General features: G+C 33.2%; 1 protein-coding gene across 2 annotated transcripts in view; it reads left to right on the top strand.

Annotated features, from left to right (window-relative positions):
- Positions 1-18,439, top strand: part of LOC145287797 (dynein axonemal assembly factor 11-like) — a 76,533-nt gene that overhangs the window by 40,958 nt on the left and 17,136 nt on the right. The window contains exons 11-13 of one of the 2 annotated variants that reach the window (XM_080135639.1): positions 10,841-10,930; positions 11,960-12,037; positions 14,464-14,529. In XM_080135639.1, coding sequence (XP_079991765.1) covers positions 10,841-10,930; positions 11,960-12,037; positions 14,464-14,529 — 234 coding nt within the window. The remainder of the gene's footprint in view (positions 1-10,840; positions 10,931-11,959; positions 12,038-14,463; positions 14,530-18,439) is intronic. The other variant, XM_080135640.1, reaches the window with a different exon arrangement.

Below are 18,439 nucleotides of genomic sequence, written 5' to 3'. Positions count from 1 at the left end.
TACACTTTGGAAGAAAGTGTGGTATATACTTTATGAATGTAAGCAGTAGGGGCTTTGGAGGGAGGTGTGGTGAAGAAAGCGAGTAGGGGTAGGGTGGGGGTGAAGAAAGAGGGGTGAAGTACGATTCCATGTGATCAAGCTGTAGCAGCGGGGAGGTATTAGTATTATTTTAACTTGGCAGTTGTTTATTGGGCTAAATGTTCGCCGTTAACTTCTCTATCTTTGTTTTTATGGTTGCTTTTTCTTTTCTAGTGGTGACTATATTATCCATCTATTTTATTGTTAAGCTCTTTTTATTTACTTATTTATTTTATTCCTCGCCTTTTTTATCCATTCATTTGCTTCTAGCTTTCAATTTATTTATTTATTTGTTTATTTATAATGATTTATAATGTATTTATAATACATGTCCATTTGGTTAACAGCCAGTGAACAGATATGCAATCTTATTTATATGATTTAAATAAAGGTGGTGTACTAGGATTTATATTTTCAACTCTACCACAGTGTCTGAAGTAATTACAGTGGCAAAGGTTTTCATATCTATATATAAACTTAATTTCGGTTGTTGTCATTCTTTCATTTGGGTTGTTTATCTTTTCCTTAATACTAGAGTATAAATAGATTTTATAGGTTTATATACTTTGTTATAAAGATGGGTTTTCCAGAAAATATACATGAAAACAGGTACTGTGGAGAAATGCGTGACTTACCTGGATAGACCACGTGCGGGTCGGTCACCAAAAATAAATAAAAAGAAAGAAAAGAAATGGTCAAGACTCTTATTTATAGAGTAGTGATCACGTGAGTTAGAAGAATATGCAAATAGAGGTGAACGATTTTGCGATATAAAAAGCCTGTGTTGTTAAGAGGAGGGGCAGACTGTTGGCAGAAGTCAGTGCTGTCAGACGTGCTTTAGAGTTTTGTTATATGCTGTGTTCGAAAGTTGGGAGAGAGAAAAGAGAAGAGGAGGAACCAAGAAGACATTCTGCAGATACTTGACTTTGTGTTGGTTTTAAGCTATCTCGGCGCTTGGTGTGCGGTTACTAACAATGGACAGATTCGACATTCGCTTAATACCCGAGTTCGACGGATCTACCACTGGACCGGCTGTCGTTGAATGGATTGAAAAGGCAGAGAAAATCTGTAAACTGTGCAAAATTAAAGAACCAGCCACAGTTATCCCTTTGAGGCTAACCGGAGGGCCCTATGCAGTCTACCAACAACTCGGGGATGAACCAGACTGGGATGAAATCAAGCAGAGCCTGTATACAGCGTTTGGTACAGATCCATTTGTTGCGTGGCAACAGTTCACGAGCCGGACACTTCAACCCAAGGAAACAGTCGACGTGTACCTAGCCGACCTGCGAAAATTATCTGTACCGTTTGGTGGGGTCAACGATAAAATATTAAGCTGTGCTTTTTTGGTAGGCCTACCCGAGGAGGTCAGTAAACTGTTGCGGGCATCATCAAGAATCGATGAATTGTCAACTGATGAGTTATTGGCCCGAGCTCGAAACATCTGTAAGGAACAGGAACCAATTGCAGCAGCAGCTCGTTTTCGACATGGAGGCAATGTGGACTCTCTTCCAGATAGTAATAAGCATGCCACCCCAGTGTGCTATAAATGTGGGGAGGCCAATCATTTTGCTAAAGAGTGCCGGAGTGATAGGAGAGGTGTATATCCACAATCAAAGAGACCAGTGCAATGCTATCGCTGCAATAAGTTTGGGCACATATCTCGCAACTGTTCGGGAAACGAAGTTGGGGGCAAGGTACTATCGCTACCCTTGCCCCCTGCCAACCAATAAACACAGGATTGCCTGTCATTAGCGTTAAACTTGATGATGTGCAGTGTTCAGCACTTATAGACACGGGGTGTTCCCGGTCTATAGTTAGTGCCCATTGCTGTCCGGTGTGGCGGAGGAACCCAGTTGGCGTTATGACCATCAATGGCTTATCACGGGTATGTTGTGGTGAAGGGACAGTCACAATCTGCACTGAGAAGGGTGACACAGCTAAAGTTGACGTTCTGGTGATGCAGGAGAAACCCCTTGGCTACGACATGTTGCTTGGAATTGATGCAATACAAGCACTAGGAGGCGTTACAATCACAGCAGCTAGAGGTATCAGGCTTGGAGAAGGGAAAGACGTCTGTGCAGCCATGTCGATTGAAGAAAAGGACTTCTGTGCTACATTTGATGACAACGAAAGGGTGTGGACTGCAAAGTGGAAATGGGCCATGGGCCAGGAACCAGATCGGCTGTGCAACACGATTCCAGAGTATGCAGTTTCTACCAAGAATAGGGCCGCATATGAAGAAGAACTTCAGATGTGGATTGACAACGGTTGGTTAATACCATACCCACAGGAACGTCTGGGACCACCCAAGGGATTAATTCCGCTCATGGCTGTTGAACAACCTACCAAAGAAAAAATTCGTCCCGTAATGGATTACCGAGAGTTGAATCGGCATGTTGATGCGTTTACCGGAAACGCAGATGTGTGCGCTGCTAAACTGAGAGAGTGGCGTCAAAAAGGGAGCAATGTAGCACTTCTGGATCTAAAGAGGGCCTACCTGCAGATACGTGTCCATGAGTCATTATGGCCGTTTCAGACAGTACTACTCAAGGGAAAACTATATTGTTTGACACGTTTGGGTTTTGGCCTAAACGTAGCACCCTTGATTATGACAACCATTATTAAAACTGTTTTGATGCAGGATGAGACCACAGCAAAAGCTGCTTCAGCCTACATAGATGACATCTATGTTAATGAGGACATAATGTCTGCGGATGCAGTTCGAATAAAACTGAAAGCGTTTGGGTTAATAAGCAAAGACCCTAAGCGCCTAAAGGATGGAGTGCCCGTGCTAGGCCTCGAGGTCTGGGAGGAGGGCAATACGTTGCGATGGAAACGAGGGAGCCCACTTCCAAAGTTACCCAATGTATTAACAAGACGTACTGTGTTTTCTATCTGTGGTAAATTGGTAGGACATCTACCTGTCTGTGGATGGCTCCGATCGGCAACAGGAGTGGTGAAAAGACGAGTGACTACAGTAACAAAAGGATGGGACGATGTTGCGGATGATGATTCTCTCCAACAAATGATGGCTGAAATGTTGTCCAGAGTGCATAGGAATGACCCTGCCCGGGGTGAGTGGCAAGTGTCTGGAAACGAACTAAATGCATGGGTTGACGCAAGTTCGTTGGCTACAGGTGTCGTGTTGGAGCAACTAGGTGTTGTTGTGGAAGATGCATGCTGGCTTCGTCCGAAAAATGATGCCCAACATATAAATTTGGCAGAACTTGATGCCACGTTAAAAGGTCTTAATCTCGCATTGCAATGGCGGACTAATGTTGTGCATCTCCACACTGACTCATTGTGTGTTTACCATTGGTTAACCGACACCTTGACTGGAAAGGCTCGAGTTAAGACTAGAGCTGCAAGTGAAATGCTAGTACGAAGGAGACTAGCAATAATTAAGCGTCTAGTTGACGAATACAGCTTGCAGGTAGACATTACGTTAGTCTCGTCGATGCAGAATTTGGCTGATAGCTTGACTCGAGTACCAAAGAGGTGGATCGATGCAATGAGGCAGGGATCCGATCTTCAACAACAAACATGCGCGACTGTAACGGATCAATTAACACCTGACCAGATCCGTATGATACACCAGCAGATTGGACATCCTGGAATTCAGAGGACTGCATATTTTGTCCGAAGAGTATGCCCTGCAACTACAAAAGCATCAGTGAAAGCAGCCATACGTTCGTGTGAAGAGTGTCAGAGAATTGATCCGGCACCATCCCAATGGCAAAAAGGGAAGCTCGAGGTGGAGGGCAACTGGCAGCGAGTAGGGATGGACATAACACATTATGGGGGCAAACATTTTTTGACCATGACGGATTGTGGCCCGACGCGTTTCACAATATGGCGCCTGTTGACACGACAGGATGCAGCCAGCATTATACAACAGTTGAGAGCCGTCTTTTTTGAACGTGGTGCCCCGATTGAAATTCTGACTGATAATGCCGCCACATTTCGATGTCAAGAATTTCAGAAATTCGTGCACGAATGGGGGATTAACATGCATTATCGGTGTGCATATTATCCCGAGGGTAATGGTATAGCAGAACGGTGTCACCGCACCATCAAAAGAATTGCAGCCAGGACGCAGTGCTCTATTCCAGAAGCTGTGTACTGGTATAATATAACACCCAAGGACAATGCAACACCAGCAACTGCACCAGCCAATGGGATTTACCAATATGAACAGCGTGTGAAAGGAGTTGATGCCATACCATCAGTGGTGAGTGTTGTCAATACACCATATCAGGTGGGAGACCTTGTTTGGATAAAACCCCCAAATGCTGGGTGCACTACGAAATTTTTCCGGGGAAAAATAGATGAAATCATAAGTCCTCAGACCATGTTGATTGGTGGCATACCACGTCACGTAAAAGATATCCGCCCTTGTTATACCTCTTCTGATTCTGAGGACGATGAGGAGGATCACACACCGTTCAGAGATGATCCTGATCACTTACTGCCCCTTCAGGTGAGCATAGAAACACCACCAACAGAACCAGATGAGGGAATGATGGGACATACTGATGACAATAGTGAGGAGAGCGATGGACACAAGGAAGTAATGCCTCATCGAAATACTCGACAGAGACGAATACTGCCCACCCCCCGTGATTGCGAAACCCAGCGAGAAGGGATGATGGAGCATACCGAGGAGATGACGCCTCCGATTCTTCGGAGAAGTACCCGACAAAGACGGATACTGCCCCCCTGCCCTGATTGTGAGACACCGCCTATGGAACCACGAGACGGGATAATGGAACAGACTGGTAGTAATGATGGTGGTAATGAAGAAAACAGCAATGAGGAAGTGCTTCTTCGAAGGAGTACCCGCCAACGACGATTGCCCGCATGTCCTGTTTGTGATCATGAGATCAGGGGGGAGTGTGGAGAAATGCGTGACTTACCTGGATAGACCACGTGCGGGTCGGTCACCAAAAATAAATAAAAAGAAAGAAAAGAAATGGTCAAGACTCTTATTTATAGAGTAGTGATCACGTGAGTTAGAAGAATATGCAAATAGAGGTGAACGATTTTGCGATATAAAAAGCCTGTGTTGTTAAGAGGAGGGGCAGACTGTTGGCAGAAGTCAGTGCTGTCAGACGTGCTTTAGAGTTTTGTTATATGCTGTGTTCGATTGTTGGGAGAGAGAAAAGAGAAGAGGAGGAACCAAGAAGACATTCTGCAGATACTTGACTTTGTGTTGGTTTTATGATAATAGCATATATTTATCAGTATTGGTAGAGTATTTCGTTCCCAAATATATATAGATTAATATTTCACATGTATCGTGTTCTTACTTGCGTCAGGTGGTCAGATGCAGTATCCATGTTGCAATATTTCGGAAATTCGTCCCTTCATCAGGCATATGTTCGACTTTCAAATGTGCATGTTGGAAGTAATATGGCTTTATGAACATAGTGAAAAAGGACACAGTTTTCTCATTAAAGCTTAAGCAATGCTATCCTTCCTGTTAGTCGTTTGCATAAAATAAGCACTTCAGTAATAATAGACACACACACATAAATCTTTTCAATTAAACATTGGTTTATGCTTTTAGAAAAATGTTTGGTCCTTGTCCAGAATTTCCCCTGTATTAAAAAAGCAAAGAAAAATCTGTAGGATGTACATACCTGTGACAAAACAGAAAATATCATATTCCAAAAATCACATAAATGTATCAAGTAGCTATGTTATGAGTAACCAAAGAGAGACTATCTTGCCTGACAATTTTAAAAATAAAATAAAAAAATAAGGGGGAGATGACTCAACAATAATTTAAACTCATAAGTTTTATGTTGTAATATCTACGAATTCCCATTAATTGCTTAAAAATGATTTTCTTTATAAAAATAAAACTACTTCATCAATTTACATAATTTTTGGAATATGATATTTTTGTTACATCACGGGTGCGTACAGATTTTTCTTTATTTTTGTTTTTGGTATAGGTGGAATTCTGGAGAAGACCTAAAAGTTTAGTTTGGTTGGTTTTCTTCGAATTTTGATATTTATTTCTACCTAATGTATACATTTTTTAATTTGTTGTATGGACAGGAAGTTGGAGCAATTTTCTCTCTCACACTCACATCTACTGCCACTGTCACCCACATACAATAAAATGACTTTCTTATGTACAATATATAAATATATTTATCTACTCATTTATATAACATAAAGAATATTTTATTTTATGTGTGATTGAAAAAGGAAAAAAAAACCCTGTCTTGTTTTGTTTTGTTAAGTGAAACATTTTTAAATCTAATAGTGTACGATTGCAGTTGAAGCCAAATGCTCAAGGCTTGAGTGATCTATTACACTGCTACAGGCAAAACAAACAGAGGGAGAGGGTTGAGGGGGGACGGCGCCATGTTTGAATGAGTTGAAAGATGAAATAAGTTCTTTGGATTAAATTATTTTGGCGATTCCTGATTGGTCAGGAAGTAGTTTTCCATGTCTATTACAATATCCGGATGTTTGGTGTGGATTTTTTCTAATTACAAACAAACCTTTTGGTTTTATTCCCGTGCTTGAGATCATCATCATCATCATCATCATCATCATCATCATCATCATCTTCTTTTCCATGTTCATATATCTTCTTCATCATCATTATCATAATCTTCATACATCATAATCTTCATTCATCATCTTCCTCGTCTTCTTTCCAATCTTCATAATCATCTACATCATTAATTTCATAATCTTTTAATCTCAATTCATCATCATCATTTTCATCTTCTTTTTTAATTTTCTTCATGATCTTCATCATTAACTTTATCATCTTCATCATCATCATAATATTCATTCATCAGTTTCATCGCTTTTTTAAAAATCTTTATCATAATTTTAACCATCATAATCGTCTAATCTTCATTCATTATCATGATTATCTTTATCATCTTCCTCTCCATCATCATCTTTATCTTCATCATAATCATCTTTATCATAATCATCATCATTGTCATTATCATCTTTATCGTCATCATCATTATCATTTTAATTCATCATCATTATTATCTTTATCATCATCATCATCATCATCATCATCAGCAGCAGCAGCAGCAGTGTCATCATCTTCATATTCATCATCATTACCTTCATCTTTTTATTTTCATTATAATCATTATCATCTTTATCACCTTCATTATCATCTTCATCTCCGTTATCACTATCATCTTCATCATTAAAATATTGCAGCATTAAGAATTGATTATATAATGTTATAAATTGAATCAAAAAAAATTCTTAATGCTGCAATATTTTAAGTTATAAATTTATTATATTTTTTGCTAGAATATCTTGTCCTTTTCTTTTCCAATTTTAACAACTAGTCCTTTACTTTTCCATGTTTAAGCTTAACCATATTACTTTTTATGCTCACATTTTTCTATTGTAATCCATGATTTTTCCAGGATTCCAGTAAATTCACTTGTTCTTTGTTTAATTTCAGTCTTATTTTTTGCCCCCATAAACATAACATACACATATATAATAACAATGTACAGCACTCGTCTACTTTTAATAAAATCCCCCAATTATCTCCCTTTCATTCTCTATGTTTCACTTGTTACTTCTCTTTTCACAAGAGTGGTGAATTGCTAGCAACAGCAGTCACTGAAGCGACATGGTTGCTATGGAAGCCAGTCATGAAAAACGTCGCTCACCTCCTTACATTTTTACGATTTTGAATACCAGTAAATTCATCATAACCTTTGTTTTACTGAACGAAAATTGAAAATTTTTTCCACAATATAGCTGAGAAGGTGATCTATAAACTGTAATAATTGTTTGAAATTTGGGCGAAAAATGAGTGAGCAGTGAAGCTTTAAAGCAGTTCTAAATGACTACAACTGCCACTTAACCATATATTAAAACACTGCCATTTTTTAATTGTATATATATATATATATATATATATATATATATATATATATATATATATACTGGCAAAAGTACCCGTCATTGATGGGTTTAAAAACAGCCTACAGAAAATGGACTCTGATTTATGAAAGTATGATAGGTTATGAAAAAGAAGGGTTGTAAAGAGATAGCTTCGAATTTGGGGGTATCGAAACTAGAGCAAAATATGATGAAAGTAAAAATAAAATAAACACATATGAAATAACAATGTACAACATTCGTCTGCTTTCAACAACATCCCCCCATTTCATGCTTTCATTCTATCTGTTTCACTTGTTACTTCTCTTTTCGCGAGAGCGGTGAATTGATAGCAACAGTAGTGACTGAAACGATGTGGTTGCTATGAAAACCAATCATAATAAAACGCCGCTCACCTCCATACGTTTTTATACGATTTTGAACACCAGTAAATTTTATCATAACTTTTGTTTTACTGAACGAAAATTGTAAATTTTTTTTCACAATATAGCTGAGAAGGTAATAATTGTTTGGAATTTGGTCGAAACATGAGTGAAGCTTTAAAGCAGTTCTAAATGACTACCGTATTTGAATTATATATATACATACATATATATTATATACATATATATAAATACATACATATTATATACATATTATATACATATTATATATATACATACATATTATATACATATTATATATATACATACATATTATATACATATTATATATATACATACATATTATATGCATGTATATATATACATACATATTATATATACATATACATACATATTATTTATATATATACACCATATATATATACATACCATATATATATATATATGGTAAATATATATATACCATATATATATACCATATACATATACCATATATATATACATATATATATGTGTATATATATATATACCATATATATATAAGGTATATATATATGTATATATATATACCGTATATATATATAAGGTATATATATATATATATACCGTATATATATACCATATATATATATACGGTATATATATACCATATATATATACCGTATATATATCATATATATATATACCGTATATATATATACCATATATATATATATACCGTATATATATACCTTATATATATATATATATCTTATATATATATATATACCTTATATATATATCTTATATATATAAGATATATATATGTATCTTATATATATATATATATATATATATATATAAAAACCTTATATATACAGTATATATATACTGTATATATATATACCTTATATATATATACCTTATATATATATATATATATATATATATATACCTTATATATACATATACCTTATATATATATATATATACCTTATATATACATATACCTTATATATATATATACCTTATATATACATATACCTTATATATATATATATACCTTATATATATATATACCTTATATATATATATACCTTATATATATATATACCTCATATATATATATATACCTTATATGTATATATACCTTATATATATAACTTATATATATACCTTATATATAATATATATGTATACATCATATATATATACCTTATATATATAACTTATATATATACCTTATATATAATATATATGTATACATTATATATATATACATTATATATATAGACCTTATATATACATTATATATATATATTGTATATATATATACCTTATATATATACATTATATATATTATATATATACCTTATATATATACCTTATATATACCTTATATATATATACATTATATATATACCTTATATATATATATAGCATATATATAGCATATATATCTTATATATATATATATACCATATATATATACCATATATATCTTATATATATATATACCTTATATATATATACCTTATATATATTTATATACCTTTTATATATATATATATATCTTAAAGATATATATATAAGTATATACCTTATATATACATTATATATATATAGTCATATATATATATAGTCATATATATACATATATATATATATATATATATATATATATATATATATATATATATAATGTAACATTCTGGTGTCACAGGAGTTACACCCCTTGGGGACATCTGGGGTTTTGTTGAGAAAGAAAAAATGCCGACCCAGATTTTTATTTATTTCTATTCCTGTTTTATTTGTTTGTTCATTTGCGACGTAACGACTATCTCTCTCACACACACACACACACACAGACAGACAGACAGACAGACAGACAGATATGCTTGAAAGAGGAAAGAAAAATGGAAAATATATTTATGTACAGTTTTGTAAAAAATGTATGCTTTTGCATATATTTTCTATTCTGTATGTAAGCAATCTTTTTTTAAAATCAGAAGCTCGATGTTTGTTAAGATATAACAACAGAGCAGATATAAATAAATAACAATTCTGATAGATTCCGAAGTTCAAGATTTTATTCATCTTACCAATCATTTTTTTTTTTTCCAAGACAAAAACTTTGGCACATAGGGGAACATGTATGTCAGTACTAAATAGTTCCCTGTGAACACATCAGAAAAAACAGAAAGTTCCGCGGGTTCACATCTCCTATATATCAAGTTTCAAGTATACGGACCAAATTTTACAGAGGAGTTTGGTAGAGACCATTCCTCACACAGACAGACATCGTCATTTTTATATATGTATGTATGTGCGTGTTAACAAGTTTTAGAACCCAAAAAACTAAACAATTTCTGATATATATACTTAATCATAATTGGCACATGATGATTTCTTTTAGAAAGCAAAAGTTTCGTGAGATTTGAATTGTGAATTGTACTTTTTTTCTTTTTTTTTTTTTTGAATTCCAGATTTTGGGAAGAAGTCGTGCCATTCACGCCTGAATATCGGATTGAGGTTCACAAACATTTAGAGAAACTAAAAGCCAAAGATTCAGAAAAGTAAGAATATATATATATATATATATATATATATATATATATATATATATATATATATATATATATATATATATTTTAATTAATTACGAGTTGAACTGGTTGTCTATGTTGGGAGGCAGGAAGGATCGAACTTTGTAGTAATAATGTTAAATAAATGTGAATTTCTTGGATGAAGCTGTTGTATGATGAATTAATGAAATTTGCTAGCATAACAGTAGCAGAAAGTCACTATGAAGCGAGCAACAAAGAAAAGAAATTGTCTGTATTATTTACATTAATTGGACAATTATTCTCATTTTGAGTGCTATCTGCACAACCTTTTGGTCAGAAAACACCCAAGATGAGAATAATTGTGCGATTAATCTAAATAATGCAAACATTCATACCTCATCTCAAAAATTCAGAACAGTAAAAGATGTCGTTATTTGGAAGAAACAGCTTTCGTTGTAAATTTGTAATCGTGTTTATTGGCTGTTTTCACTTGTGTTGGGTATTTCATTTCAGCCTCGAGATAATGTTGGGTCATCATGAGAGAATAAACACTGTTTCAGGACTTTCTTACCAGTGACTATATATACTATGAGTTGAATAGAAACCGACTTAAAAAAAACAAAACAAATATACTCTATTATAAAATTGTTCTTCAAAATCGCTGGATTCCACATTAAATAATCTGAAAAGGGTTAATATGCCGTAAAAAAACAACCAACAAATCATATTGTAAACTTTATTTTCTGGACTATATATATATATATATATATATATTATATATATATATATATATATATATATATATATATATATATATATATATAATCACTTATGCTACAAAAACATTTTTCTAAAGTAAAATTGTTTGGAGTTAAATCAATATAAGTTTAGTTCTAAACAGTTTGGATCCGAAATCGAAGGTGATTATACTTCCCCTTGAAAATTGATTACAAAGAACTAGAGCTGACTATATTTATCTGTTCATTTTTAATGCAAAATTTCTAAAAGATATACAAAATTATGTAATCTTTTTGCTAGTGATTCGCTCGGGAAAGAAAAAAAAATCCGCAAGCTGTTTGCTGATGACGGACGTCCTCTCAATATCAATGAAGCAAAGTAAGTAACATCTTTTCTTTTTTTTTTTTCAAGTAAAACTTTTAGAAAAAAATAACGACTTTAACATATAAATGTATATTTGCGCATGCATACGAGAGCATTTTAAGTTTACTTATGCCTGCAAGTTCCAATTTTTTCCAATTTTGACTCCTTAGCAGCTATTTTTACCAGCTAAAATCCCATAAAAAAACGGTCTACAAAAAATGCACACCTTTGATCTTGCGCAGTTTTGTGAACTTGCACGTTGGAATTATGTAATCTATTTTTTTTGTTTTTTTTTAATATATTCATCACCATTTATCAAGGCCAAGAGGCCACTCGAGGATAAGGGTTAAAGAGTGTGCAGTAGAATTTGGACAATATAGTAATCGTTAGTAATGGAAATTTGGTAAATTTGTTAACTTATATGGAATGGCTCATCAAAAACTTGTTTACATTAGACTTGAAGACAACAATATTGTAGTCAGCTGGAAAGCAGAAAAACAGAAGACAATTCCATAGGCGCAACATCTCTTCTATGAGAAAGAGATTGCAGGGAAGAGAAAAGAACATCCCCTACGCGGCTACGAAGTCTATTTTGAACTCTATCAAGGCAGGATAAGTCCTTTCTAGCAGCTCCTGCTCAGATGTGGCAACAATACTCCATCCTTTTTGCTATTGATGCGTTTGAGAAAGTTAAAAAAACAACAACCCAAAAGCTGTTTGCTGATGACAGACGTCCTCTCGCTATCAATGGAGCAAAGTAACACTTTTTTTTTAAGTGAAACTTTTAGAAAAACAAAAAATGAAACAATATTAAAAGTTTGTATCATTTGGATTATTCGGAATCTACTGGGCCAATCTGACTGAAATGTTGCATAGACATTATGATAAGGTGTAGATAAGTAAGTCTTATAGTATGCGTTCGATGCACAGTTAGGGATTAATAAGGATTAGTGACCGTAATATCACATTTATGCTAGAAATTTTCTCAAAAACTACTGGGTCGATATACTTGAAATTTTGCATTGATTTTTGTTATGTTTACGAGGAATTATATTGGTTTTGTATTGAATGTTATTCTCATAATGTTTTGGTCAATGTAATCTCTTTAGGTGGTTTTCTTGGGAATCTGTATGGGATTTTAAATGGAACCGTTTATTTAATCCATCATCATCATCATCATCATCATCATCATCATCATGAAGAAGAAGAAGAAGAAGAAGAAGAAGAGTTAAATTTTGAAATCAGTTGATTAGTATCTGCTTTGAAAATTTAAAAAAAAAATCTGCTTCCTATAAAATAAACTTATTTGTGCAATAATTTGACCAAAATGTAAAGGAAATTGTTCGTTAAAAAAAGTTCTTTATTATTACATATAGAAATTATTATATATAGAAATTATTATTATTATTATATATAGAAATTATTATTATTATTATTATTATTATTATTATATATAGAAAATATCATATTTATATATATAAATTATCATTATTATATATAGAAATTATTATTAGTATGTATAGAAATTATTATTAGTATGTATAGAAATTATTATTATTATATATAGAAATTATTATTAGTATGTATAGAAATTATTATTAGTATGTATAGAAATTATTATTATTATATATAGAAATTATTATTATTATATATAGAAATTATCATTATTATATATATAAATTATTATTATTATATATAGAAATTATTATTAGTATATATAGAAATTATTATTATTATTATTATTATTATTATTATTATATATAGAAATTATCATTATTATATATAGAAATTATCATTATTATATATATAAATTATTATTATTATATATAGAAATTATCATTATTATATATAGAAATTATCATTATTATATATAGAAATTATCATTATTATATATAGAAATTATTATTAGTATATATAGAAATTATTATTATTATTATATATAGAAATTATTATTATTATATATAGAAATTAGCTATACTGACTGAGCATTTCTCGAGATTCATTGCATTTAAATTTGTTCTAATTTTATAAGAATGCAGTAAGGCGTACGTATAAAGCAGGATTGTACAGGTCAACAATCTCAAATAAATGCAAGAAACGCTACCCTTTGCTAAAAGAATAAGAGTTATTCCACTTAGCTGTTTTGTTTAAGGTGATTATTTAAGAATCTATATTTTTCTCTGTCTATGTGTTCAACATTTCTTCGGAAACTACTCGTCCAATCTTGCTGAAATCTTGCATGAACATTTGTTATGATAAAATGCAGCAAACTAAATATTCTTGAACCTCGTTGTGACTCACAAGTAAAAAAAAAGAAGAAAGAAAAAAGAATAACATTCAAGATTTGAACGGCAGTCCGAATAATACAAATAACGTGAATTATCAATCCTCATCTCAAAAAATTCAGAAAAATAATGCTCTTGCTTTTTATTTGTAAACAGGATTGATTTTCGTTTGACGGAAGACAGCGATGCCAACGCGTTCATTTTGGACCTGAGTTGTTATAGGTTCGTCATTTATCATTTTTACATTAATTATTACATAGCAAGTGTACACCCGCCATTAAAAATGACAAAAAGAAAAATGAATTTGATTTTAGTTGTTCTGATAAAACAATTCCGTCAATAAGTTATTTCATTTATAGTTTAAAGATTATATACTCTGATTAAAAGATACCTGACAAGCCATACATTTCTTTCAGCTTTAAAGTTCTTAATAAATAATATCTGTCTGTGTTAAGAAAGTTTTAGTAGTTTATTCAAAGTCAGCATTTCACGTGACTCACGTACGATAATGCACCAGATAATCATAGTTTGATTTGTTACCGAATCTGTTATGGTTTGTACCATTTTTCTATTCGGCAATATCGGTACACGCGTTCTGCTACTTTGCAAATTTGGCAGGATATCTCATCATGGGGAGGGGAAGGTTATGGTAGAATAACCCATCATGAGGTGGGAGAGGTTTTGGTGGGTTACACCACTCATCCTCACTAACAGGATAGGGGCCCCAGGGATGTCAATTATAAATGGGAGCCCTATACATGCTCACACCGTTTGATGTAGAGATGCCAGATTTGCCATGATAATCCCACTATAGGAAAGGGGAGGTTTTTATAAGTTACATCACTCCATTACCAACCCTGCAAAATTTCCTTATAGGTAGGTAAACCTTGAGGCGTTATTGTGAAATGGTTGACAAAATCGATTTGCAAGCAGTAAATAATTCCCCCATTAGCAGGCAAAGTATTTATGACAAGGCAAATGTCTGCCTGCCTTTCTCTGGCTGCCCTACTGGCGCTTTAAATTAGGGGAAAAATTTTTGATCGACTTTTCCAAGGATGGGGGGGGGGGGGTCCAAAAAGCACGAAAAGCACTGTTGGTTACGCCTTTGTTATTATAATGTTTGACCATTTGTTGCATTTATTTTCTATTACTAAAATTAATTTTACGGTACTTGTTAAGATATAGTCGACAAATCGACTTTTTTTTAATATATCGTTTTGAGCAAAAACAATATTACACACTTAGCTGGCATGTCGAAAATAGTAATATATTAAAAAATTATGAAAATTCATTGAGTAGAAAACTGCTATTGTGTTTTTAGTAAAAAAAAAAATATCTATCTCTACAGACAATAAAACAAATATTGCAGCCATAAAGAAATAATCTAAAATATTCGGAGTTATGTCCCCTGCATGTAGACTCCTACTGTCTACTTTATAACTAGGGCTATGACAACAGCATATTCTTTTCATTGTTTTGACTCTCAAGTGTGTATCCGTTGATATCTTATATGCTTTTATATGGAGTGATGTGATTCTCGGTTGAATCACTGTGTCTAACTGTGTCGGATATATACTCGAGAGTCAAGACAATGAAAAGAATATTCTGTTGTCATAGCCCTATTTATAACGTCAAAGAAAAATGCAATTTTACACAATTTTCCATCAAAATTACTCTTAATTATAAATAACTTTCTACTCAATGAATTTTTGGATATATTACTATTTTCAGCATAACAATTAAGTACGTAATATTGTTTTTGATTATGACATATATATATAAAAGTGTGTGTGTGTGTGTGTGTGTGTGTGTGTGTGTGTGTACATTTCCCTACGCAATAACTCTGTCAATTTTCAGTCTACAGACTCGAAATTTGATATACAGGGTACTGAGATTTAGGAAAATCTTTGTAATCAGTTTTCGGCCAGAAATTTGGCTGTTAAGGGGTCAAAGTTCAACGAGTTGACCTTTGAGAACTCTAGAAAACTCCTCCGCCAATTTTGGGTCTAAACACGTGCAATTTTATATCTAGGTTCCTTGGACATGGATCTCACTTAATAACTTGATTTGGGTCCAAAACGATAAATGTTAAGGTGTCATAATAGGGGTCAAAGTTAAAAAAAATTGACCGCTTTTTTTTTTTTTTTTTTTGCTCAACATACTCCTCCAAACATCCGGGCAACGCCGGGCTGAAATGCTAGTTAAAAATAAAAATTGACTGCATCTTAACAAGCACCAATTTTACGGACCAAAAATGTTTAGTTCAACGATAATGTCTGTGAGGGACTGGTCGATATTCACTGATGCCTGGTATCACAGCCGTGGTGTGAACATGGATAAATATCTCCCAACCCTTAACAAAAAAATAAAAGGTGTCAGTAATTAGCAATATGAAGACCAGTTTCAACATTCAATATATAGGCTTCCTTCAGTCTTGACAGACTATGGATACCCACTGTAAGGGTGCCTACACGTGAAAATTTTGTGGCAAGAGTTGCGCAATCTCCAACCACACCTCTCCTGAATCGACATTGTTGAATACCAGTAGCAAGTAGAGGTTTAGAACGACTGGAAACAATGCTGAGATAAGCAGAAAGCACATACAGCGCCTAGAATTCCCAAATTGTCACCCATCTGGTACTAGCCAGGCTCAACGTTGCTTAACTTTGGTGATCTGACAAGAACCAGCGTGTCAACGTGATTATGCCTTATATTTAATACAGAAATTTATTAAATGAAACATCATTTTTTTTTATGTATGCATGCTCTGTTGTCGCACCAGAGAAGAACTGGTAAAGTTTGTTTTTGATTCTGGAATTAAATGAGAGAGTCTTTCTAGACTGAGGGAGTAATGTCCCTTAAAAAAAAACATAAAGCAAAAATGCATTAAATTTAGGTGCATGACACACTCGAAGTCATGTTAGTGATTTTACGTCCCACAAGATGGAATCAGCAACATTGTTTACCGGTAAAACTGCATCTCGAACTGGGTGGACTGGACTGGTTTAATTTACGCGCGATGTCTTTTATATCCCTTGGGTGGCTCCAGCGAGGCTGCCAAAAAAGATTTGAGAAATGTGTTTTTCTTCGAGCGCTGATTGGACAGAACGTGGATACTCTCTATCACGTGGTATGCTCTGTTTTACGTTCGCACGAAAAGACAAAGTTTTACTTTTTATCTCCACAGAATTTGCGTGGGTGTATATGGCAAATGTGCGCGTAACTGAAATGTTATTTATTTATTTTAATGTCTCTGGCGTACCGCTACATGTCCTATTAAATAGGACATTATCGTTGAACTAAACTATGAAATAGGACCTATTTTCTATAACTTTTGAGAACTTAATTTTTGTGTAGCGTGATCAATCTTGTTCGTTTTTTAATGTTTATTTCTGATTTTGAGTCACATTTTTAATTAATTAATTTATTTTTTGGGGTATTTGTGTTTTAATCACTTTTTCAAAATATTAAATAATCCTTTTGGTACTTGTCCAGAACCCCCCCCCCTATACGTCTCCGTAACTGAAAGAAAATATTATATTCCAAAGACCATGTAAATTGATCAAGCCGTTTTATTTATAAACTAGCGGGGGAAGGACAGGCCTTGCCAGGTCGTAAAATACGCTTAAATATATTTTAATTCATGCAAGTAACATTTTTAATTTAATTTTTTTTTTTTAGTAAATGTGTTTTAATTACTTTCTTTTTCTAAATATTAAACAATACTTTTGGTGTTTATCCAGAATTCACCCTCCACAAAAAAAAATAAATATTTAGTGCACATAAATAAGTTTTTATGAATAAAATTTGGATAAGAATTATAAAAATATGATCAATATTTTAAATGAGTTTTTTTTTTTTGTATGTGTTATATACAATTGAATTTTTTTTTTTTTTTTTTTTTTTTTTTGCTAATGATGCCATTCTCTTGTTGGAAACACCCAATTGAGATGCTGATGCAAGAACTCGCCCATCAGGCATACGACTGAGGGGGGAGGGGAAGGATAGATTTGTTGACATTTTTGGCACAAAAGCGCTCTTTTAGTAATTGATCAACCATTCCTGGATTGGAAGCAATAGTTTCGCCTTATTTCACGTGGCAACACATCTGCAAAAGATATAAATTCTTGCC

Source organism: Euprymna scolopes, chromosome 11, assembly GCF_053919585.1.
Source record: "Euprymna scolopes isolate OS-2025 chromosome 11, ASM5391958v1, whole genome shotgun sequence".
NCBI lineage: Eukaryota > Metazoa > Mollusca > Cephalopoda > Sepiida > Sepiolidae > Euprymna > Euprymna scolopes.
The sequence above is the reverse complement of the archived record's forward strand: the minus strand, read 5'-3'. Positions and strand labels throughout refer to the sequence as shown.